The 25896-nt window shown below is 40.5% G+C and overlaps 1 protein-coding gene across 4 annotated transcripts in view; it reads left to right on the top strand.

Moving 5' to 3' along the window:
- Nucleotides 1-25896, top strand: part of ZFPM2 (zinc finger protein, FOG family member 2) — a 440899-nt gene that overhangs the window by 109615 nt on the left and 305388 nt on the right. For all 4 annotated transcript variants that reach the window (XM_043539194.1, XM_043539196.1, XM_037892134.2 and 1 more), the window contains one exon: nucleotides 13875-13976. In XM_043539194.1, the coding sequence (XP_043395129.1) occupies nucleotides 13875-13976 (102 nt within the window). The remainder of the gene's footprint in view (nucleotides 1-13874; nucleotides 13977-25896) is intronic.

Raw genomic sequence — 25896 nt, 5'->3', positions numbered from 1 at the left:
CTTATACATCCCAAAATGCCATTGGCCTTCTTGGCAACAAGGGCACACTGTTAACTCATATCCAGCTTCTCGTGCACTGTAACCCCTAAGTCCTTTTCTGCAGAGCTGCTGCCGAGCCATTCAATCCCTAGTCTGTAGCGGTGCATGGATTCTTCCATCCTAAGTGCAGGACTCTGCACCTGTCCTTGCTGAACCTCATTAGATTTCTTTTGGCTCAATCCTCTAATTTGTCTAGGTCCCTCTGTATCCTATCCCTACCCTCCAGCGTATCTACCTCTCCTCCCAGTTTAGTGTCATCTGCAAACTGAGAGTGCAATCCACACCATCCTCCAGATCATTAATGAAGATATTGAACAAAACCGGCCTGAGGACCGACCCTTGGGGCACTCCACTTGATACTGGCTGCCAACTGGACATGGAGCCATTGATCACTACCTGTTGAACCCGACAATCTAGCCAGCTTTCTATCCACCTTATAGTCCATTCATCCAGCCCATCCTTCTTTAACTTGCTGGCAAGAATACTGTGGGAGACCGTGTCAAAAGCTTTGCTAAAGTCAAGGAACAACACGTCCACTGCTTTCCCCTCATCCACAGAGGCAGTTATCTCATCATAGAAGGCAATTAGATTAGTCAGGCATGACTTGCCCTTGGTGAATCCATGCTGACTATTCCTGATCACTTTCCTCTAAGTGGTTCAGAATTGATTCCTTGAGGACCTGCTCCATGATTTTTCCAGGGACTGAGGTGAGGCTGACTGGCCTGTAGTTCCCAGGATCCTCCTTCTTCCCTTTTTTAAAGATGGGCACTACATTAGCCTTTTTCCAGTCGTCCGGGACCTCCCCCGATCGCCATGAGTTTTCAAAAGTAAAGGCCAATGGCTCTGCAATCACATCTGCCAACTCCTTTAGCACTCTCGGATGCAGCGCATCTGGCCCCATGGACTTGTGCTCGTCCAGCTTTTCTAAATAGTCCCGAACCACTTCTTTCTCCACAGAGGGCTGGTCACCTCCTCCCCATGCTGTGCTGCCCAGTGCAGTAGTCTGGGAGCTGACCTTGTTCGTGAAGACAGAGGCAAAAAAAGCATTGAGTACATTAGCTTTTTCCACATCCTCTGTCACTAGGTTGCCTCCCTCATTGAGTAAGGGGCCCACACTTTCCTAGACTTTCTTCTTGTTGCTAACATACCTGAAGAAACCCTTCTTTTTACTCTTAACATCTCTTGCTAGCTTCAACTCCAAGTGTGATTTCGCTTTCCTGATTTCACTCCTGTGTGCCCGAGCAATGTTTTTATACTCCTCTCTGGTCATTTGTCCAATCTTCCACTTCTTGTAAGCAATTTTTTTTGTGTTTAAGATCAGCAAGGATTTCACTGTTAAGCCAAGCTGGTCGCCTGCCATATTTAGTATTCTTTCTACATATCAGGATGATTTGTCCCTGTAACCTCAATAAGGATTCTTTAAAATACAGCCAGCTCTCCTGGACTCCTTTCCCCCTCATGTTATTTTCCCAGGGAATCCTGCCCATCAGTTCCCTGAAGGAGTCAAAGTCTGCTTTTCTGAAGTCCAGGGTTCTTCAGTTCTGGGAAAATTACTCAGAATGTCACAGCTAAATACAAGGTGGAACAGATTGTTTAGCAGAAATAGTTAATACATATTTTAAGGGACCATTTAAGGTAAAGTAGCTCGTTAACACCCCTCCAAGCATTGGGAGTAAAGGAAGGGAGGACAGCTGGAGTGTTGTTAGTGAGTTATAGATTGTTATAATAAGCCATAAAGCTTGTGTCTCTATTCAATCCGTGATTTTTAGTGTCTAGCAAAATTATGAATTTAAGCTCTCAGACTTGTCATTTGAATGTATTGTGCAGGTTTCCTTTGAGGCTGAGGACTGATAGATTACATATAGAGTGATCGCTTTGTGGAAAAGTGCTTACCCATCATGATGTGGTATTTTTGTCTTTTATCATTTTCCTGTGTGAGTTCATCCGAGGGTGGACATCTCGTTAAAGACTATCATAATGCATACACATAAGGGGACCAAATACAAGTTGCCCAGGCATTTTATTCCAGACTTTCCCCTACACACACACTTACCACAGGAAATCCACATTCTTCTGTCTTCCCAAAGTCCATTCCAGTTCTCCCAGATAGTACTGATTTTGTACACTGAAAGAAATGGGGAAAAGATCTGTAGGTCTGATGCCTCCTCTACTTCTTGAGGGTGGGATCTAACAAGTTGTCACACCCATCTCTCTTGCCCTGTGTGGGCGAGAAGCAGTATGATGATGAAGCCTCTCTCAAGGGAAAGGTATCTAGAGGTCTAGGGTAGAGTGCATGAGGCTAAGGAATTTTCAGGTGGCTACGTGTACAGAAGGGAAGGGGCAATAGCAGAGAGTAGATGGTGGCCTCTGTCTAGCGTTGGAGGATGGGAAAATCATCAGGACAGCAGATGTGGGAATATTCTTGGAGATGTTAGATAGAGGGAAGAAGTAAAGGGAGGTGATGGGCATCTCTGATAATTAGGGGAAGAGTAGGAGAATCTATTGATACTGACTCTCTCATGGTATAGATTCAGAGCCTCCATGGCACACAATCTCTGATCCCACCTGACTACCGCATTTTGTGGGGCTTTCTAGTTGTAGCTGTGCTGTTGCAGTTCCCTCAATAAACTATCTCATCCCACTGCCCTATTGCTAGAGGCCACATTGACAAATGAATGCTGTAATAGCAAACCTGCAGACATTACTGACTGGGAAGGCATTCCTGGGACCCTTAACACTATTGGTGGTCTTCAGGACCCAAAGCAGGTGGGTGGTCCAATCATAAACCAGTGGTTGGTAGAGTCCATTATAGATGGTATATGCTTCATGGTCCCAAAGGCCACACTGCTTCAGATGGTGATATAGCTTCTACTACAGGTACTCAGTTTATAATGCAGTGGTATATGGTTAGAGCAGGGAACAGTAAGTTAGTACTGTAGGTTCTATTGTTTCTTCTACCAGAGACTGCTATACTGTGTGAATTTACTACATATTTGCAAAGGGCATGACAAAATGGGGCTCTGGTCCCTGATTGGGGCCCCTCAGAGGGCATCTGCTTTTCCTGTAGAGCTAGGTGAAATATAGTTCCATCTGGAGCTCAAAAATGCTATTCCTGAGTCAGCAAGAGGGGAATGCTTGGGCCTATATGAGCATGCAACCTTTACAATGGTCTCATCCTCTGGCTATGGCAGTGAAGAATGAGCCTAGAACTTGAACTGAGCTTTCTGCTCATGTACATCATTTTGCGACTAGGCTGCCAGGCCAGCTTAGGGCTGGAATTTTTTACTTTAAACCATGTGACCTGATTGTGCAGTCAGGCTTGAGATTCAGGGAAATAGCTGCAGAGTGATTCTCCATATAAGTGTCAATAAACACAGCACTAAGTTATTTTCCTTCATACTGTATGTGAAAAGTTATCACCACCACCATCTATAATACTCGCTGAACATTTAACACCCTGATTTTTGTGATTTCCTTCTACCTTCTGGTGTGGGTGGTTTTATTTTGTGTGTAAATATTCTCTGCTTCTTTTCTACCTTGCTCTAATGTCTAACAGCCATGCTTGCTGTTTGCTGTGTTCGTTGGATCAGAAAGTAGGTTTAGCTATTTTTTCAGAAACTTTTTTCAATCATTGTGGTTCTTTCCTCCTCAGTAGTGGCTTTAATGACATATTTTTACCTCCTCTGATTCTACAGCAACTAAAAGCAGGATCACCATAAGGCAGCTATACCATAATCACTTTGAGCTCAATAAGGAGATCTTTACAGGAAACTTTGTTCTTTTTCTTAACGGGATTAAGAAGCTCAGCTCTTTAAATTCTTGCATATAACACTGACATTTCCAGGGTGTGTTTTGGACCAGGTAGTTCAAAGAGAAGGAATAAAAAAGAAAAGCCAATATGACTTTGTTTTTTACCTTGCTGGAGGAGCTGTTTGTGCAAATCGCCTATAAGCTTATTGACCTGAATCTTTGACTCCTTGTTTTCTCTGGATTTGGCTGGAGTGTAGACACTGATAGAGCACTGATAGAGGTGATTGAACAGCCCCCAGCTTTGCTTGGCACCAGACCCCACACCCCCTGAGGCCCGAAATTATCTTTCTCTGGCAATACTTCTGTTTTCCTGGAGCTCATACTCCTTTATTTTTTTTTAGTTATTTTTAATTTGTTACATTTTCTTTATGTAGGCTTTCCAAGTAAATGAAGGGCACATTAATTCTTTTTGGTAAGCAGAGATAGGAGAGGGCATGTATATATGATGGTGTGTGTTCATCTCGTAGGACAAAAAAGATTGTGCATGCCATGAAAAAATAACACTTTTCAATAACATTCCTGTAAAGAAATACAGTATCAGACTGATTTATTTGTGTGTAGATTGGGGGTTCAGAGTAAGGCTTTCGACTCAGCAGAGTGTGGGTTAATTTCAGTTTATTGGCATTCCATTCAACTGAGGCAATCTACTTTTCCTGGCTTTGCTGGATCCTGAGCATCGTCCATTTCTTCATCAGATGCAGCATATGGATCCGGAGAAGTAAGAGATCCCTCATGGCAGCTGTAGAAGGGCACAAATTAGTTAGAATTGGCTCTTTCCATGATGAAAGGACGCTTTTTTTCTTACTAACATGTGCCTCCTCCTTAACCCCTTTGTCTGTCATTGCTTTTTATCTCTCTCAGAAGGGCCACAACCTTTTTCTTGATAGAAAAGGAAGGAGATAGCAGAACGTGTTTGAAGTTATTTTTTCACTAGACTGAAGGGTCTCTGAATAGCAACTGGGAGACTGCCTGTCAACTACTCTATTCTCCTTTTGCTGCTACCCCGGACGTTGTCTCTAGAGGTCAAATCTTGGTCCCACTGAAATGCATGCCAGAGTTCCCAGTGATTTCAGTGGGATCAGGATTTGGCTCTTCATGGCCAAGCACACCCTACTCATAATCAGGAAGCGAGGGCAGTGTCATTGAACAGAAAACTGAATTTCACAATTAACTAGCCAGCTGGATTTTAAAAAAGCAAACAGATAGAGTTAACCAGAGAATGGCTTTAAAATGTGCAGAGCTGTGGGCTGAGAGTAACATTTTAAACTGCATTAAAGTTTACAAAGCAGTTTAATAAAGTAACTCTTGCCTTTTGAGTCAGTACATATGGGGCTCCTTAAGAACAGTGAAATTGTGAACTTTATCACAGCTGTGATTATTTAGTCACCACAACCCAAAAGGGATTATTTAGTCACCACAAGTACTGTGCTGTCCCCTTTCCTAGAAATTGTGAAAATTTAACTTGACAAGGTAATCACAAAGTAAGAATTTTAAATGAATTAGAGGTAAGCTCCCATAAAATATGAAATACACAAGTGACATACTTTTATCCATTTGCTTGCATAGAGTATTACAGCTGTATATCTGTTTCTGATTTTTTGGGGGGTGGGACCTTTTATCTCTTCCACCGTTTTCTTCTGATGTTGTCTTCTCTACTTGGTTTTGGATGCTGGTGAAGGTTTTGAGACATTTCATGAGGATTCATTGTCAACCCAAGTCCAAAGAACTCAGTTGTGCACAAGCTTAGCACCCCAATAAGTGGCTGTGGATGGTGGCAATAATATAACTCTCAAAGCACTGGAAAAAATAAAGGAGTCCCACATCTATGACCTGATGGGATAAATATTATCTCTGGAAGGATTATGATGGATGACACAGAACTAAAGGAACCATTTACTTGTGACAGCTAATTCTGTCACTTGTTTTGACACATAACATGTCCTGACTGTTTTTGAAACAGCTAATCGGGATGTTACAGGAGTAATACTCTGAACATTCTTGGAATCTGGGAGACAAACTGGATTGGTATGGACTCCCAGGATGCTAGACAGGTACTAGTTTTTGTTTTCTGATAATCATTGCAACATAACTCATGGAGGAGTGTAGTGAGTTAGTGGTGGTCCCTCCCCCTCTGGGTCAGTGGGAGGCCACTCCACCTCACTACGTCACTGGGTATCGCCTAGGGTTGCCAACCCTTCCGGTTTCACAGGGAGCATCCTGGAACTGGGCTCTATCTCCCGGAGGCTACCTAAGCCAAACTTGGAGATTTTAGACTGCTAAAAGTCCGGAGGAGCTAAGGCAGGCTCCCTGCCCACCCTGCTCCTGTGCTGCTCCCAGAAGCAGCTGGCATGTCCCTGGAGCCCCTGGGGGAACAGGGGGTCTCCGCGTGCTGTCCCCGCCCTGAGCACTGACTCTGCAGCTCCCATTGGCTGGGAACCCATGGGGCCTCAGGGATGTGCTGGCCGCTTTTGGGAGCAGCACGGGGCCAGGGCAGGCAGGGAGCCTGCCGTAGCCCTACTGTGCTGCCACCAGGGAGCCTCCCAAGGTAAGAGCCTCTCTCCTAGAGCCTGCACCCCTCACCCCTGCCCACCCCCCAATCCACTGCTCCAGCCTGGAGCCCCCTCCCACACTCCAAACCCCTCAGCCCCAGCCCAGAGTCTGCACCCCCTTGTGCAGCCCAACCTCCTGCTCCAGCCCAGTGAAAGTGAGTGAGGGTGGGGGAGAGCAAGCGATGGATGGAGGGGGGATGGAGTGAGCAGGGTGGGGCCTCAGAGAAGGGGCAGGGCCTTGGGGAAGGGGCGGGACAGGGGGTGGGGCAAGGGTATTTGTGTTTGTGTGATTAGACAGTTGGCAACCCTAACGTCACCTAGAGTCATGGAATTAGCAGAGCATTGAACAGTTTAAGGGCAGAGTGGTACAAGTCTATGAGGCCTGGCCATCGGTCATGGTGGGTCAGCAAACAGTTGAAGGCTCTGGCCTACAGTCAGGGCAGAGCAGCCAAACAGTTAGGGGCTCTGGCCCGTGATCTGGGCAGAGCAGCACGGGGGTTGGGTGTCCTACCTCCGGTGGACAGCCAACAAATGCACGTCTCTTGGCCTAGAGGGGGGAGGCTGCCAATCCAGGGGTGGGGTGGCAGAGGGTAAGGGGGCCCAAGCCCACCCAACTCCAACGGGCTCCAACTTAGTGCCCTAACAGTGGTGGAGTATTCCACCACTGGGTCAGCGGGGAATTCAGCTGCAACATGCTGACCGAGTCTATGGTCAGCTGCCCCTGGACCACTTCCTACACTCCCTTCGGGGTGTAACTGGATCTGTGGGGCCCATCTGCTTGCTTGGGGTAGAAGGCCAGTGGCAGTCCCAGCGACACCTCAGGGCCTTGGTCCAGCAGCTCTGACCAGTCTTCAGCTCAGCAGGGGTCCACTGCAGTCTCCCAGCTTGGGAGTGGGCAGGAGGTGTCTGTCTTCTTCGGTGGCTGTAGCACAACTGAGCTCCAGGACCCACCCTTTATACTTTCTGTCCCACTTCCTGACTTCCCGGGGGGAGGGACAAGCATGACCTGGCTCTGCCCACCGAGGTTCAGAGAGAGGGTTTTCCCTCTTTGGCTCAGTGGGTGGCCACTCTGCCTCACTACAAGGAGATTTAACTGCTTCTTGGTATAGAGGTTGCTGGAGTGCTACAATTCAAATACAAGAAACAAACTATTTCCAATAAGACAACTTAAAATTTCACTTTGTGAGGAGTAGGCACCTATTACTGAGTGTTATGTGGAAAACAGTCTTAGGAGAAGACAATATAACAAGGGGAAGAGTACAGGATCATAAATTATTGCAATGGTAAATTTAAAAGCCTGAGATGTTCCTCTTCTCTGACTCATATTCACTGTACCAGTTGCAAAGGTGGCTGGAGAGGAATTCACATAAGAAAAACTTAATATTTTTAAAATAGAAAATAACAGAATTCTTGCTTTAGTGAATCTAGACTATGAGAAGGCTCAGGCAACCCAAAACTGTGTTCTTTGAGGCTTGCCTGGGCCTATTTGAACCCATCTCTCTATTCTACTCAAGGATAAGATACCTGGTTAGGATGCCTATGGGTGAGGCCCCCACAAAACTGCTTAAAGTCCTGGAATTTAGGAGGCAGTCCTCTAGAACCTGAGAAATCTCTTGAAAGCTTGAACCTCTAGTTAAAAGTGTGAGGAATTTATTTAGGAATGAACTAAAATATCATAACCATTCTCTCTTTATATCCAGTTATAATCACACTTTCCCTCTCTTTCCAAGATTCTTTCCAAGAAACACATTAATATAGGAAGTGACCTGGTATCACAGGTGGATGCGATACAAGTTAATTTTATTTTTTTTACATTGAATTTGACAATGGTACTTTCTGGTCTTAGTGATAAATAACATAATTCCTTTCCTCAATGATCACTAAAGTTATTGATTCGAACAAATCTAAGAGCTAGATTGTGCCTGAGAGGCACAGTCCACTACTGTGCCTCTTTGTACAGCTTATTCCCATCCCTAATCAGTGCTATCATGAAGGGAGTAGGGTAGGGAGTATTTCCTACATTTCTGCAGCATTGCCAATTCTTACAATTTTAATCTGATATCTCATGATATTTTGTGCTTCCCTGAAAGCCCCAGCTGCTGGAGTCATATGAGTATGTGAGAATTTCAGCTTTCAAAAAAAAAAAAAGAATAAAGAGTTTAAAGCAAAAAAAAAAAAAAAGGTTTAAAACAAACAGAAGGAAGTATTTCTTCACACAACGCACAGTCAACCTGTGGAATTCTTTGCCAGAAGATGTTGTGAAGGCCAGGAGTATAAAAGGGTTCAAAAAAGAACTAGATAAATTCATGGAGGATATGTCCATCAATGGCTATGAACCAGGATGGGCAGGGATGGTATCCCTAGTCTCTGTTTGCCAGAAGCTGGGAATGGGTGACAGGGAATGGATCACTTGATGATTACCTGTTCTGTTTATTCCATCTCGAGCACCTGGCATTGGCCACTGTCGGAAGACAGGATACTGGGCTAGATGGACCTTTGGTCTGACCCCATATGACCGTTCTTATGAGTACATTTCTAGCCCTAATGGTTGAAGCGTAAAACCTGAAAACATGAACCCTAAGTGCTCAAAAAAACAGCAAATAAAAAGAACTCACAATTTATTATTTTTAAAAAAATTCATGATTTTTAAGACAATTCCTGATTTGGGTGAGCCTGACTCATGACTTTGGAATGCTTGGGGGTTGGCAATACTGTTCCAGAGAGCAGGAATTGCTGTTCTGCCTGGCCCTTATATAAATTGTGCCACGTCATGGGAATGAAGGTAGCATAGGGAAAGTACTAGTCAGCCTCTCTCTTAATCCTTTACCCTTGGGACTCCATATGTGCTGAACCATGGCATAGCAGTTAGGCAGCTGGTGTGCTCAGACCATTGTCCCATTGTTTCCTTGTGGTCTGTCAGTCTTTCTCTCTCTGCCTGTTGTCTCTTGTATTATACTTATATTGTAAACTCTTTGAAGCAGGGACCATCTTTTTGCATACATACAGTACCTAGCACAGTAGAGCCCTAGTCCATGATTGAGGATCCAAAGGTGCTACCAAAATGCAAAGAATAACTAATAATGCCTACTGCTCACATTTTTATACAACAGGGAAGCCTTAATATTTTTCTGTACGTCAGGGGAGGAATGACTGGGCAAAATTTGAAATTCTGTTAACAAAAGGCTTGATCCTGCAAGATGCGGAGAGGTCTGGCCCTGATTCAACAAAGTACATCGCACGTGCTTAACTGTAAGCATGTGAGTATTCTATTGACTTAGTTACTCACATGCGTAAAGTTAAGCACTTGATTAAGGACCAGATTTGTAAAGGCATTTTAGACCCTTAAAGATGCAGATACGTGCCTAATGGGATTTTTAAAAGCACCTATGTACCTAACTGCCACTGAAATCACCTTTAAAAATTGCTCTAGGTACCTGTCTGCAACTTTAGGTGTCTAAGTACCTTTAAAAATCTGGCCCTAAGTGCTTTGCTGAATCAGGATCAAGGGCTTAGAGCCTTTCAAGATTGAGCCCTAAAATAGGGGCTCGAGTTAAGGAATTATTCTTGCAGCTTTGGAGGAGCTGTTCACTGGGGAAAGGATGGGAAGACTAGAAAGCTCCTAGGAATCAATGGTAAACAAGGAAAAGGTTCACCTTGACTCCTCAGATGATATTTCTTGTTGTGTTCATAGAACAGCTTCAGGAAAATTGGTCTGAATATAAATGCTGCCAACTCAAAACTCATAGTGATAAGAGAAAGGAAGTAAGAGGCGGCAGGGATATTGTGTACAGGAAAAGTACTAAGTAATGTCACATTTTTCATAGTTCTCCAGAAAATGCAGTCGTGCAGATGGTGGTTTTCTCTAATGGAGATAAATACTTGGATTAGAAAATTAAGCAGTACGGTCACCAATAGAGTATCAAAGATATAGAGAAGAAGAAATGTTAGACTGACTAAATGAACCTGAGAACACAGTGAGGTCATACCCAACCCTTAAGAATACAGTAGTACCTGAAATTGACAGAAATGTCTGAAATTGATAGGATGATTTTGGTATAGAACATTGCATCTGCCTTTCTGGTCAGTGAGCGGATTCTGGCAATTGGTAGTTTAAATACTGTGTGCTCACCTTTGTATGTGCACCCCATTATCACTGCCTTCCCTGCCCAAATGAAAAAAACAAAACACTTTAGGAGAAAGTACCGTGGATTGTCCCCAATATTTGCCATACTGTGGTTGAGGAACCTGATTGAGAGATTGTCCAGGGCAAACAGGAGCCTGAAGTTATCCTAAATAAGATTCAGTCCAGGTTAAACACTGACTCCTGACCAGCACTGTCCAAACTGAATGTTAAGAAGAGTGCAGAAAGCAATAACAGAAATAGTTTCAGAAAAGCAAAATGCTGAGATGACTGGTTACTACATTTGAAATAGAATTCACCAGATTGACCTACGTAGAAGAGCTCTGCTCATTCATGTAGGTGTAGCTAGGGGAATAATTTATGTTCTCTGTTGAGGGCCAGATTCTGCTCATACTTTAGATTTACACCACTCATGTTACTCATGGCTTACATCAGTATAAGTGATGTCAGAGTCTGGCCCTGATAGTTGTAAATTCTCCAGTATCCCAATGCCCTACTTTCATGGCAGCTTCATTGGAAAAGAATACCTCTGTTATATATTTCCTTCTTGCAAGGCTTGTAAGAAAGAATTTCTTAGCATAACATTGTAGCCACTGTAGTCTTATCTACCTTGTCGCCAAACCAAATAGGGTGAAGTATGAAAACGTCATTCTCAATTTATTTTTAATAGCTTCATTTTGAAGGTCAGCATTCTCATACAACAAATGGATTATAAATTTAAGTAGGATTTTTGGCATTATATGGATGTACTATACATGATCCATATATGCTGAAAACTTACGTGACTATCAGCATTAGAGAGTTTTGCTTTTCATTTTTTGCTTTTTTATTTTCTAAGTGCATGCAGAATCTAAGAAAATTATATTTTAAAATTATTTTACAAGGATCTCCACTTCAGATGGCATGTATTTTAGAACATCCATATGTTGTCAAAATTTAGCAATAAGTTCAGTGCAAATCCAGATAACATATTTCAACTTCAACTCCCTTCAAAGTATCTGAGGTCAGTCTGCAGGGATCCCAGAAAAGCAACACTATTTTCACTGAGTAAGCTGCTTCCATTGGATTCCCAGGGCCAGATCCTCAACAGGTATATATTGATGTAGTTGGCTATACTGATTTACAGAAGCTGAAAATCAGGTCTGTAATTTCTGCTAAGGTTCCAGTTCAACAAGGTATTTAAGCATGTGTATAATTTTAAGGATGTGAGTAGTCTCATTGGCTTTAGTGGGACTAATAATATACTTAAAGTTACACACATGCTTATGTACCTTATTGAATTGGAGCCTAATATGAGAAATGATATTCCTGAGTCTCTGTATCAAACCTGTTAGTTTTTTTTTTAACAGTATTGAATGATATATCTGAGAAGTGAGGTTTCATTCTGAACAACTATATAAGGATGTTAACAATTTAGGTTTACATTTATGCTGTGAGGGAGAATGAGCACAAACTGAATTCCAAACTTTTAATCTTCCCTCACTCTAGTATGAGCTGTAGTTTGATGTTTGTGACTGGTACAGTCCTTTACCCAAAGCTATCTTGTCTGATGATAAAACCATGAGTGTATGAAGCTCACACATTTTTCATCTCTTTTATGACCTTATCTTCCATGAGCGGCTTCTGTGAAGGTATCCTAACTATAGGAAGCACCTGGAAAACATATATGATATCTATGCTGTGATAAGCAGTTGTGAACAAGAAAGTAGATCTATCATTTCTGAACTGTTCATTGTTAAAAATACTTTGTTGGTTTAGCTGATTGCAAAATACATTATAGGGTGACTAACAGCTACTGTAACACTCCTAGCTGAGAAAGTTCAGTAGTTCTATTGTCGAAGAATTTGTGTAAGAGGTTAATATTGATAGGAATAACATGGATAAAAAGAGCAAGGATGAGAATCACCGTCTGCCTGTGTGGCTGCTTTGAAATACTACAACTACTTATAATAAAAGTTGGTTTAATAAAAATTGGAAAACCTGTATTTTATGGTAAGATATTTAATTTTCAGAAACAATGTTTATACATTTGAAATGGTTTATTTGCAAGCTGTCACTGTTTGCCTCTTTGCCTGTATTGTTAGAGACTTTAAAACCCTGCCCCATATGTTTCAAATAGTATATTCCATTTTACAATTTTCCTATCCTTTGAGTCATGATCATTTGTGCCACGTTGAATGATGCTGTGTTCGTTTTCCTCTTATTGGATTCACATTTGGTTCTGAACACTGGGGCTAGATTCACAAAGGGACTTAGGTGCCTCTGGTATTCACAAGATCTCCTCTCAAGTGCCACCAAACTTTCTAAGTGCCTAAACTCACTCGGCACCTATGTTTTTGCAGTAAAAGTTCCCTACGCATGTGTGTTTCTGCCTCTGAGCATGTGCTGCTGCCCCACTCTGGCATCCGGATGCCTGTCTCCTGCCTAAGCCCGAGCTCAGTTCAGAAACTGAGGGAAGACAAGTGTTCGGCCACTTATCTCACTTGCTGGTAGTCTTGCTTTGAGCGAGCCTAATTCCACACAAAGCAACTGGGGGAGGAAAGACAGAAGGCTGCAACTCTCCCTTATAACTTTAGTCCAGTGGTTAGGGTACTCATCTGAGATGTGGGAGAACACTGGTTCAAACCCCCCATCCCTCCACCTGATGAGGAAAAGGGAGTTGAACAGAGATCTCCCACCTCTCAAGTGAGTGCGGTATCCCTGGGCTATGGGATATTCTAACATGGGGTGTCCTCAATTTCTCTAGTTAAAGCTATTGGTTAAATAATTAGAGTCATTGGAATAGGGGGCTTGATCCTGGGTGAGTGCTCTAATCACCATATAGAGTCATTCTCATGCATGGTCTCTCTCTTTCTCTCTGGCCCAATGACTCTGTAGTTATTTATCCAAAGTGGAACAGCTTCAACAGGAGAGTCTGAGAGAGACCCACATCAGACTGTCCCATACCCAATGGCTACGGCATTCAGTTGAGCGGTAGGATACCCCGTTCAAATTCCTGCTCCTCATCAGGCAGAGGGGAGACTTGAACTGGTGCTCTCTTACATCCCAGGTAAATACCCTAACTACTGGACAAAAGAATATAAGAAAGGTCCTCATTCTTGTCCACACCGATCTCCAAGAGAGGTTTCACAAGGATTGATTGATCAAGCCTTATATACATAGTTATTTGTAGCCATTGATTATTCACGGGTGTTTAGTTGGTCAACAATGTTATCTTCTCTCTCTTTATATACTGTGTAATATATGCACTCACATACACACATGCACACTTCTTATGGATATTCTATCTTAGTGTCACAGAAATTATTTAAGTTTTATGTATTCCTTCTTTTCAGGTGATGAAGAGGGCAGCCAGGAAACAGCAGAATCAGATGGTGATGCACAGTCAGAGAAACCAGGACAACTCATTGTGGAGACAGATGACTGGGATGGGCCAGGTAGGAGAAAACAAATTAAAATCCAGAATAAATAATTTAAAATGGAGACTCTGAGAATGTTTTCTTCATGTTTCAGTAAGTAGGGTCAGTGTTGCATTGTTTTTTCAATGGAAAAAACTTCCTGTGTTCATGTGATGCCTTGGGAATCTACAGATAAGAGCTGAGGAAAAATGCTTCACCAGAATGTCCATCTTGCATGAAAATTATACAGCGTAATGTTCCCATGATATTTCTACTAGAAATAAAAAAGTTGTTATTCCTTCGCATTTTGAGGATTGAATGCAGGATTGGAGTTACCAAAAGGCTCCCAGTTTCATTGTTGCCTATGACTGGTAGTGCTTGCTTCTGTATTCTACTCTGTTTTCTGTGGCCAAACATCCGTATCTAGTCCCAAACTCTGAGTTTAACAAATGAATATGGCTGCCAATGCTGTTTTCAAGGACTTTTCTTATCGGTTTTCATTTGATATAAATAATTTAACACACCCTGGTCATTGACTTCAGTGTTAAGAGAGAAACCTTTTGACTGCAATCAATAAACTGTGAGAGCGTCATGTGTAAACAGAAATATGCAGTAACATTTTCTGTTATGAACAGTAAAAACACTGCAAATACATTATTGGAGGAACATTAGGCAGTATAACAGTTCTATGGGCGTGCGAGAGAGAGAGAGCTCCAAACAGGTATTAGTTATAAATAGGTAAACCTTGGTTTGTGTTGTAAAGATACATTAAAACAAAGGGTTAGATCCTACAGTCCTCACTTTGGCAAACCTCCAGTTTAATTCAGTGGGATTTTTTAAGCTACAGATAGCAGAATTTGTCCCTAATCATTGTATTTAATATATTTCTTCATTGCTAAGGGCAAAACATATGTTTGAAGCCAAACATATCCTTAAAGTAGCTGTGTTTCTAAACAGAGAACATTCCCCTGAAAAGGATGAGCGTCAGAGAAGAGAGCCATGAAAGTATTCTAGCAATAATTTATAATGCAATAACACTTTTCATTAGAAAAAAAAATCCTATATTTCAATCACATTTTCATCCTTGCTTGAATTTGCAAATTACTGTGTGCTGTGCATGAAGAGGAGAGAACTCCTGTGGTAATTTTCTGAAACCAGAAGCTGGAAAATATAATGCAAACAAAAATGAAGATACAGTATATCTCTGATTATTATGATGTCATTTATAATGTTGTTAATGATATACACAAATATGTTTATATTCTGTACAAAGCAATGTACTATTATATAAAACAAGATTTGGTATTAAAATGTATTACAGTAAATTTAAAATTGCATGAAAACCTCTTCTGAAAGGGAACAGCTTCTTCCAGCTTCTTTACAGTTTTGGAGATTGTTATTGTTGCATTAAATTTACTCCCTTTAACACAGGAATAAAATGTCTCTTAAGAATCTTAAGTTTTGTGATTTCTTTTTTTTAGAGCAAAATGAATGTACTTGAGAGTAGAATTTTTATTATTGGTTATTATTGTCTTATGTGAAAAAAATGCATAGGAATATTTTAGGGGATATTTTTGAGGACAGCGAGAAGTAAAAGCTTTTGGGTTTTTGTAAGCAAATTCTTACGTAGATACTTGGTGATTTTTGTCCCGGATGTTAAAAGGGTAAGAAGATACATTTCTTGAATTAAATGTATCATGACATACTAGAGATGAAGATGGAAACTGAGAATGAATATAAGGAAACTCCTTTTTGTCCTTAGAAAAGTGACCACTACTGAAATTTAATCAGAGCTTTAATTAATTTAAATATTATTCTTTCACATGGAAATAACATGTTTGTAGCACAGAAGAGAATAAATATATCACATGCCATGCTCATGCCTCTCTCTCTCTCTCTCTCTCTCCCCCTCTCTCTTCTAGTTCTTTAAATGAAATTCTGTATTCATTCTTTTGCTAATATATATAAAAAACAATAGAAGATTATTTTCAAACACGTAATACAGGAAAAATGAAAATATTTTCTCCTTGTACAATTTTTGTGTAAATCTAGTGCTCATGAAATTTACTGGCTTGAGAGTGCTAGAGAATGAAGTCTTTGGTTATTTGAAGATTATGTACCAGTACAGCATAGGAAGAGCCAGTACAAACTTCCCTGCATCTCTCCCAATGTGCCTCTGCCCTTTCTTAGAGAATCCATCTCTCGGAGTTAGAGGGTGGCATAATATCCATTTCCTGTTCAAGCCTTTATCTCTTCACTGAGATGGAAGTTTTTAATAGTACCAATTGTGATGGTGCTTTATGTGATACCAACAGCTGTCCACTGAGATCTGGATTGTGACCATCAAGGGCTATGGAACAGTCATTAAATGGTACCAACTTTATTTTGACCTAGGCTGAATTTTAAAAAGTTGGTTTCTTTCATTGTTTATGTTTATAAAATTCACGGTTGTTTGCTGTGACATCATGGTGTTTTGTAAGGTTCCCAGCTGCTGAGGGATTCAGGCTGTGAGATATTTATTAGTATTTAACTTATAATTAAGGATAGGTCCCAACCAAAACCCCAAATCTGAAAACAAGTCCCTTGTCTTTTTCTTAAAAAAAAAAAAAAATTTGCTTCATGAAACTGTGCCAATGTGTCCAGAGACTTTAGCAATTGGATGCATTTTTAAAAACAAAAATAAATTAAAAAAAATATTTTTTTCCGTCTAAATGTTCTGCAGTTACAGACAGCTCCTATTAGGATTTTCTTTCAGCTCACAAGATTACCTTACCTTCACTGACTGTAAAACAGCTCCAGGGGAGCCATCTTGGGTAAATGTATGTGTAAACTGTCCTCAATATTAAAATTTTTTGTTCCTCTATTGTGTTAAAATATTAATTTTTTAAATAACAGAGGTCTCTCTGCAGACATGGGGGCTGGAGCAGATGGACTGTGCCCTGGAGGCTGTCAGGCAAGGGCAAATTCCTTAATTTTGCTCACACTGTCATGCTGCCTTATCTCAAATCTTTCTCACTTCTGTTTGGACATGTTCTAAGGGACGGATCTTGCTTCCATTTAAACTAATGGCAAAAGTCCCAGGATCAGAAAGAGTTTGTGGAACACAATTGGGTATTTGGTGTGGAAAATTTTATTTGAAAAGGATTTATTTTTCAAAAGTGATGTGCGAATGAAAACAGAGGTCTATGAGGGAAGTAATTTTTCAGCCTTAAATATAGTATTTGTTATTAAATGAGTGCCTGGTATGTGCTATGGCTCTATAATCTTTACATTTAGGATATCTATGTTCTAAGATAATAATGATCACTGTTTTAACACATATAGTCTCTACGCAAAAGAATAAATGGACACAGATCTGACATCAGGAATCATTCAAAAACCGGTAGGATAACACTTCAACCTCTCTGGCCACTCAGTAAAAGATTTAAGGGTGGCAATTTGGCAACTGAAAAGCTTCAGAAACAGACTCCCAACGAGAAACTGGCTGAGCTTGAATTAATATGCAAACTAGATACTATTAACTTGGGTTTGAATAGAGACTTGGAGTGGCTGGGTCATTACACATATTGAATCTATTTCCTTAAGTTAAGTATCCTCACACCTTCTTGTCAACTGTCTAAATGGGCCATCTTGATTATCACTACAAAAGTTTTTTTCTCCTGCTGATAATAGCTCATCCTAACTAATTAGCCTCTCACAGTTTGTATGGTAACTTCCAACTTATATGTTCCATTCTATGCATCGGATGAAGTCGGCTGTAGCCCACGAAAGCTTATGCTCTAATAAATTTGTTAGTCTCTAAGGTGCCACAAGTACTCCTGTCTTTTTGCGGATACAGACTAACATGGCTGCTACTCTGAAACCTGTCATAGAATAAGATGGGGTTCTAGTTGCTGACTGCTACATACCACATGAGAAAAGAGGATCAGGATGATTGTCCTTAAGTACTTACGTATAATCTGTAAGGAAAACACCTGTATAATCATGTTGGACTTCAATATGAGTGACATATGCTGCAGGTCTTATTCTGCCAGCACTAACACATCCTTGGAATTTTTAAAAATTATAGATTACAATTTCCTAACCCAAACAGTGTTGCATCCAACACACGGGAATTCCATATTAACCTAATCTTGACAGACAAAGAGGAGTTGAACAGAGAACTAAAAATTAGTGGTTGTTCAGGTGAAAGTGAATATCAGTAATATGTGTATTTGGTGCTTTAAAATGGCTAGTTTCAAAGTTGGAAACAATTATGAGCCAAATCAGCTGGGAGAAAGACTTTAAAAAGAAAAACAGGAATCATAATTGGGAACTGTGTAACAACATTTTCCTAGGTTTCAGAGTAACAGCCGTGTTAGTCTGTAATCGCAAAAAGAAAAGGAGTACTTGTGGCACCTTAGAGACTAACCAATTTATTTGAGCATGAGCTTTCGTGAGTTACAGCTCACTTCATCGGATGCATACTGTGGAAACTGCAGAAGACATTGTATGTACAGAGACCATGAAACAATACCTCCTCCCACCCCACTCTCCTGCTGGTAATAGCTTATCTAAAGTGATCATCAGGTTGGGCCATTTCCAGCACAAATCCAGGTTTTCTCACCCTCCGCCCCCCCCCCCCCACACAAACTCACTCTCCTGCTGGTAATAGCCCATGCAAAGTGACCACTCTCTTCACAATGTGTATGATAATCAAGGTGGGCCATTTCCTGCACAAATTCAGGTTCTCTCACCCCCTCACCGCCCTCCAAAAACCACACACACAAACTCACTCTCCTGCTGGTAATAGCCTATCTAAAGTGACCACTCTCCTTACAACGTGCATGAAAATCAAGGTGGGCCATTTCCAGCACAAACACAGGTTTTCTCAAAGGGGGGGGGGGCAATGTTTTCTTTTAACATTTTCCTAGATGCCCCAAAAAGCTATAGTCAAGAGAGAAAATTATACTGGTTAAAAAACTAATCTGGTTTTCAGGGAAAGTGAAAGCAGCTCTCTCTCTCTCTGTGTGTATATATATATATATATATATATATATATATGGGCTAGTTGATAGCAGTGAATATAAATTAAAGCTAGGAGTTGTAGAAAATTGATAAAGGAAGCAAAAGGATACAAAGAGAACTCTATGGCTTGTAGAATTAGGGAATAAGAAGGATGTTTTCTTTCAGTATATTAGTAACAAAAGTAATCCTAACAATGTTATTGGTCCATTACTGGATGAAAATAGTAGAATTGTCAATAATATTGCAGAAAAGGCATAAGCATTCAATACATTTGTATTTGGGAAAAAGCCAGATGATGTATTCCTATCATATGAAGATGATGAAATACTTTCCATTCCTACAGTAACTAAAAAGGATATTAACAAGCAGAGAGTAAAGTTAGAGATTTTCAAATCAGAAGGTTCAGATAACTTGCATTCAAGAGTTTTTTAAAAGCTAGTCAATGGACTCTCTGAGTTGTTAATGTTAATTTTCAATAAATCTTTGAACACTGGGGAAGTTCCAGAGGACTAGAAGAAAGTTATTGTTGTGCCAATATTTAAAAAGGATAGAACTGACATCGATCCTGAGTGAAATAATGGAACAGCTGAAGTGGAACTCAATTAATAAAAATTTAAATGAGCATAATGTAATTAATGCCAATCAGCACTGGTTTATGGAAAATAGATCTTATCAGACTAACTTGACATCTTTTTTTGATGAGATTACAATTTGCTTGATAAAGGTGGTAATGCTAGACTTTTGTAAGGCACGCTGTCCTTCTAAGTAACAACTCTGAAAAAAGCATAAAGATCCTGGAGGTTAATCAAATGAACATGGTCACCCAGTGGAACGGTGTGGCCAAAAGAGCTAATGTGTTATATATATAACCTTGGTTATATAAATGGGAATATTGAAGAGGAGTAGAAAGGTTATATTACCTCTTATCTGACACTGGTGTGATAATAAATAATAAAACATTACTGTACATGACATCTCATATCATAACATGGAAAATCCTGTTCACCTTTCACAGGAGGGGACGGGACAGATTTTCAAGTGTCAAGCACCACAACTGGAGTGAGATTTTTCCAAAAAGCTCAGCTCCCTTTTAGTCCTTAAATAAGAGTCAGATTTTCAAAAGAACTCAGCACCCAACACACTTAACTCTTTTGACAATTATCTATGTGCTAATATGTTTCTGATCACCAATGAGGGTCTACAATCATTTATGGATTTTTTATCTTCAGAACTCCTCTGAAGTAGTGAAGTATTATCCTCATTTTATGGACGGGGAACTGAATCACAGGGTAGGTTAAAGTGACTTTTCTGAAGTTACACAGGAAGTCTGTGGATGAGGTACAAGTTGAACCCAGGCCTACTGAATCTCACTCCAGTGCACTATCCACTAGACCATACGTACACCCAACTGACAATGGCTAAATGGGAGCTTTCAGAGTAGCAGCCGTGTTAGTCTGTATCCGCAAAAAGAAAAGGAGTATTTGTGGCACCTTAGAGACTAACAAATTTATTTGAGCATAAGCTTTCATGAGCTACAGCTCACTTCATCGGATGCATTCAGTAGAAAATATAGTGGGGAGATTTATGTACACAGAGAACATGAAACAATGGGAGTTACGGTAACACCCATTGTTTCATGTTCTCTGTGTATATAAATCTCCCCACTGTATTTTCCACTGAATGCATCCGATGAAGTGAGCTGTAGCTCACGAAAGCTTATGCTCAAATAAATTTGTTAGTCTCTAAGGTGCCACAAGTACTCCTTTTCTTTTTTAAATGGGAGCTGAACTTTTAAAATGTCAAATAGAATTATTCTCATGAGTAAAGAGGAGTATTTGTCCCCACATACAAGCCAAAAAAAGAAGAAAAAAAAGGAAAATGCAGCTGAAGACTGATTTTAAGGTTCTGTTTGATAATCACGTCTTACATAACCTGTTTATATGAATATGCATATACAGTAGACCTTCACTGGAAGTCCAGTCCTGCTTCCAGTTAGTCAATGGACATTTTGCCGGCAACAGCAGTAGGAGCAGGATAAAGTCCTACTTCACATTAACCATGGTGAGGCCCATTGTGAAGTAATGAGTTTTATAAATGAAGGAGCATCTGAAGAAAAACAAGAATAAAGGCCAGAAGAATGCATCACAAAACATTTATTTAGTTATTTCACCGTTGTAGGTTGGTTCTTATTTATGGGGATGTATCAAAAAATGTATGTAAAATGATAAACATAAGAGTTCTGTGCTACTATTAACTTTTTACTGAAAGGTAAGGAGAGTTGGTCAATATTTTGTACGAATTATAGCATGCTGTTTGAGTGGAATGCGGATTAGTGCAGTTCTACTGTATTTTGTACTCCCAATGGTACACATCTTCACTCATTATAAAAGGTGGTTTGAAAAGTTCGTCTTAATAGATTTACTGCAGCCTTCTGTATGAATTACTGTGACTCTCTATTGATTGTTGGACTTAACCTGTGTTATTTAGTAATACCAGAAACGGTTTGGGGTACAAAGCAAAGAAAGTGTTTGGTATAGACTGGAATGGTGGTAGACCACTGTGAGATGGAAACAGGCACTAATGATACAGCCTTTTTTTGTTAAACCAGTCCTAAGAAGGACTGGGAGATTACAGTCCTGATTTTGTTTCTTTTTTTGACTGGGGAAATGTGGTAGATATAAGACCTGGGAAATGCTATTTGATGTAAATTAACAAAAATCCATGAAACATCGTTAACCATAGATATAGTCTGACAGTAAGAAGAATATTCTGAAGAAGCAGAGGAAATCATAGAATGACTGTGTGTTACTCTGACAGTGAATCGGTATTATCTCTACTATCAGATAATGCAGTTATCATTAATTTTCACATTTGCATTTCAATCTTTGGAAGGAAATGACTCTTGCCGGATGAAGATAAGAGCTCTGTACCACTATAATGAGCCATCATTTTATCCTGGTGCTTTGTATCCATATGAAAATGAGGCTGGGTGGTGGTGTGGTATGTGAGGAGGAGGTGGGGGGGGTCAAAGAAACATTATAACAAAGTGTCAAAATCACTACAGACTTTGGAGCCCTTTATGAAACAAGAGGCAGTCTAAATAAATCTTCTGTAGTGAAGTGGTTATCAGATTAAAAGAAGAAAGCCTGGCTCCTGTATTGCAGGAAAAACTGGAGGAAGAGGAGGAAAATTCTCTGAATCTGTCTCTAAGGTGCCACAAGTACTCCTTTTCTTTTTGCGAATACAGACTAACATGGCTGTTACTCTGAAACCTGTCTCTTAGTCCAGTTTCCACCACTAGTTTAGAAATGTGAAGAGGGCATGCAAACTGAGCATGGTGTGAGGGACTGTGATGATACTCATCAAATTAATCTCTTATGCTACAGGTCTGCTTCTGACATTTAGATACTATGATCATGGGTGCATTAGAAGCAGAGAGAAAGTTTGTTGAAAGGGATGCCAATACATGGCTGTCTACAAGGTGTGAGGGCAGCTGACCCTGGAGCGCTTTTATTACATGTCTATAGTAACATATTAAATGCAGGTCTTCATATTATTTTCACATCAGTGTGCATAACAGGTCCTAGTCATCATTCACGATTTCATTCAGTATCAATTCTCACGTATAACACAACCTTATTCTGGAGCCTGAAGGTGCATCTGCACAACGCTGAAAGAGGAGCTTTTACTTCTCATCTTGACTGAATGAAACCAGTTGTTTGAAGAACGGTCTCATAATATCTTCAGCTCTCTTAAAGGACTGTACTGCATTGGCAGGGACATTATAAAAGCACTTACTAACCAGAGATTCTGGAATAAACAGGCTTATAACATTGCTGTAATCATTTGGGATATTTGATTTTCTCTAGCTTAAAATTATCATTTCATATTTTTCTTTTTAATGAAAGATAAATATTTCTCACAGATAGTTTTTAAATTATAAAGATTGTACTTTTGTTAGCAGTTATCACTGTACAATAGTGCCAACACCAATCATTCAAAACTCATGAGTCAGTCCCCCTCAGCATCCTGAGATTTAAAAAAAATAAGGAGTCTTGGGTTCATTTTATTTGATTCTTAGTTATTGAAGCTTTAGGGTATATTGTGACTCTATATATTGGTGGTTAGAGGCACTCTTATCATCAGGCAGAGGTGGGAGTTGAACAGGGATCACTTACATCCTTGGAGAATAATCTAATCGCTGGGCTAAAAGTTATGATGAAAGTTGCCCTCCACCACCACATGAGGCACCTGACTCCAGATAAGGGTCCCTGGCTGTGAATCCCAAGTCGAGATAAGCACCTCCCTGCAGAGTGGCTTTAGGTGCCTAATTCCGTGAGGGGGGCAGAACTTAGCACACATTCCTCTCCTCAGCACCTCTGATTTCTACTTTGGGCAGCTCTCCACTCAACATGCTGGCTTTTGTGAATCCCATTCTGAGGCACCTTTCTCTCCTCATTCGTCGTATGGGAAGCCTACATGCTGAACCCCAGCTTTATGAATCCCAGTAATTTTCTAGGCACCTAATAGTTAGGCACTGTGACATTAAATGTCACAACACCTATGTCCCTTTGTAAATCTAGCCCTTTCTTATAAACAATAGCTGAGATTCTCACATAGTCACATCACACATCACTCTAGGACATTTTATATGGCAGGCCTGATTCTATACCCTGCCACTTGGCATAGGCCACATTTAGCAAAAGTTACTAAAATAGAAATAGCTAAAGATAAACCATGTTGGTAATTACCTACATTTCTTTTAGATTTTGGTGACTGCTACAGGCCATAAAAGACATTCACTCTTTGTCTTATTTGAAATTTTCTTTTCTTTGACTTGCCAGGCTGGGGTATCTACTCTCCAATCAGTGGGTCATTGCTCTTTAGTGCCATTTCCCCCTCGCCTGGGACAAGTACCAGCTTCCACCAGACTTATGCCTCCCCAGCACCTCTTAAATGTGACCAAGTGGTTCTACACCCGTACACAAGTTTTTGTTGGAATGCTGCATTGGAGTCTGAACTCCAATTTGTGATTTGTAGAGTGCACCAATGTGTTGCACTAATTCCCCTGGTGGACCTGCTGGTGTGCACTAAATGTTCCTTAGGCACATTAACAGGATTACATCAATGCACACTAGTGGAGTCTGCGCGGGGGAGTTCGAGCACTAGTGTGCTCTACAAATTGAACCCCCATAGTGTGGACTCTGGGGTTGTATAGACAAGCCCAAAGATTCATAGGAAGTCCACAGGATGGATTAAACTGTTCCATGGGCCAGATGTTTGACACCGCTACTTTAAGAGCTGGTGTTTTAAAGGAAACACCAAATACTCTTAACATAACTCTTAACATTGCAGCTTTGTTGGTGTCAACAAGCAGTGGAAAGTGAAACTGACTAGAAACCAAAATTAAAGTAAATTGTCTATTTGCACTTTGTAAGCTGAGAGAAATGCAAAAGTCAAAGAAGCAGCAGTGACATGTAAATTAGATTTTTTAAAATCCTTTCCATTTTAATAATTTTAGGGTCTGATTAGAAACAAAGGTAAGGAAACTAACCCTGAAATGTATTATTTTTAGCCTGATAGTGTTCATTTAGCCTCTCTGAGCCTTGGTTTACCCATCTGTGAATTATTAATTTAAAGGATGTTTTGATACTCAATATACTAGAAGTAGATTGATGTTTTAGATACGCTGTCCCAGCCTGATCTACTAGTGGGAGGGTGCTTCCCATCATCCAGACACATAAAGTGCTGAATTCTAGATGTCCCCAAGGCTGAAGACTGATAGAGTAGCTCCTTGTGTTGCTTCAGGGCTTAAGCCAGTCTTTAACTGTTAGAGATCAGGATGAGACCTATGTGTGGTAGGGGCTGAGGGAGGCAGATTATGACTCATCTAACTACTATGAGGTTCTTACATCTTCCACTGAAGCATCTGATATAAATGAGCAAATTACTCTATTGTTGGTAGCATTTACTCTGCAGGTGTAGCTTTGCTGAAGACTTCACTGGAAAAGTGGTGGGATGACCTTGGATATTTTGGAGAACATGATATGTGCACAGGGACTGAATTTTCAGATCCATTAGGTACCCCAATTTGGGAATGATGCCTTATATAGTAGGTACAGTGAAAAATACAACTCCCTGTAGGTCACACAGTGAAGGACTCAGTCTGTGAAATTCTGCTGGGAATCAATGAACATCTGCATTACAATACATTTGTTTCTTGTAGTTTCATACACCAAGGGACCTGTAGAATCTATCAGGAAGCTTTGCACTTCTCAGCTGTCTCCACTGTATTTTGGTTATAAAGGCAATCACATACTCTGGTAATTGCATAGGACTAGGAAACATTGTCTGTTTCTGGAAGCAGATGGGTTGAAGAATCAAAAGGGGCATATAATTGGTCCACAAGTATTTTGCTCTTTGTTGTGTTTTTCTCATTAATTCTACCAAGATTATTACACACAGAACACTGCATAGCAACAATTTGCCTTGAACAGTTGAAGGATGGATATGTTAATATATTGAACTGTCAATGCAATGTGGAGTGATTTACCAGGAAAAAATTATAGTCTAACTAGTGAATGCAAATAAACAGGAGATATAAGAGTGCCATTTCTTTCTTAATTTAGCAGTTCTTCTTCGAGTGCTGGTCCTTATGGGTATTCACTGTGGGTTTGCATGCACTCGATGTGTCTGGGACTGGAAATTCTTCAGTAGCAGTGTCCATCGGTCTGTGTCTGCACCCTTCATCTCCTCGTACTCCCACCTGAGGGCATAAGGGGTGACACAGGCTGACTGCCTCTCCAGTTCCTTTCTACTACTCATGGTCTGGGACGGAATCATCCTGTGGCTGTAGCATTCTAGCTTTTACTTGACTTTTGACTGTAAATATTTGTAGATAGCTTATATATAAGTTAGAAGTCTAGTTGTAGTTAGTGGGAATTGGGGAGTT

Source organism: Chelonia mydas, chromosome 2 (genome assembly GCF_015237465.2).
Source record: "Chelonia mydas isolate rCheMyd1 chromosome 2, rCheMyd1.pri.v2, whole genome shotgun sequence".
In the NCBI taxonomy this organism is placed as follows: Eukaryota; Metazoa; Chordata; order Testudines; family Cheloniidae; genus Chelonia; species Chelonia mydas.
This window is presented reverse-complemented; position numbering and strand designations above follow the sequence as displayed.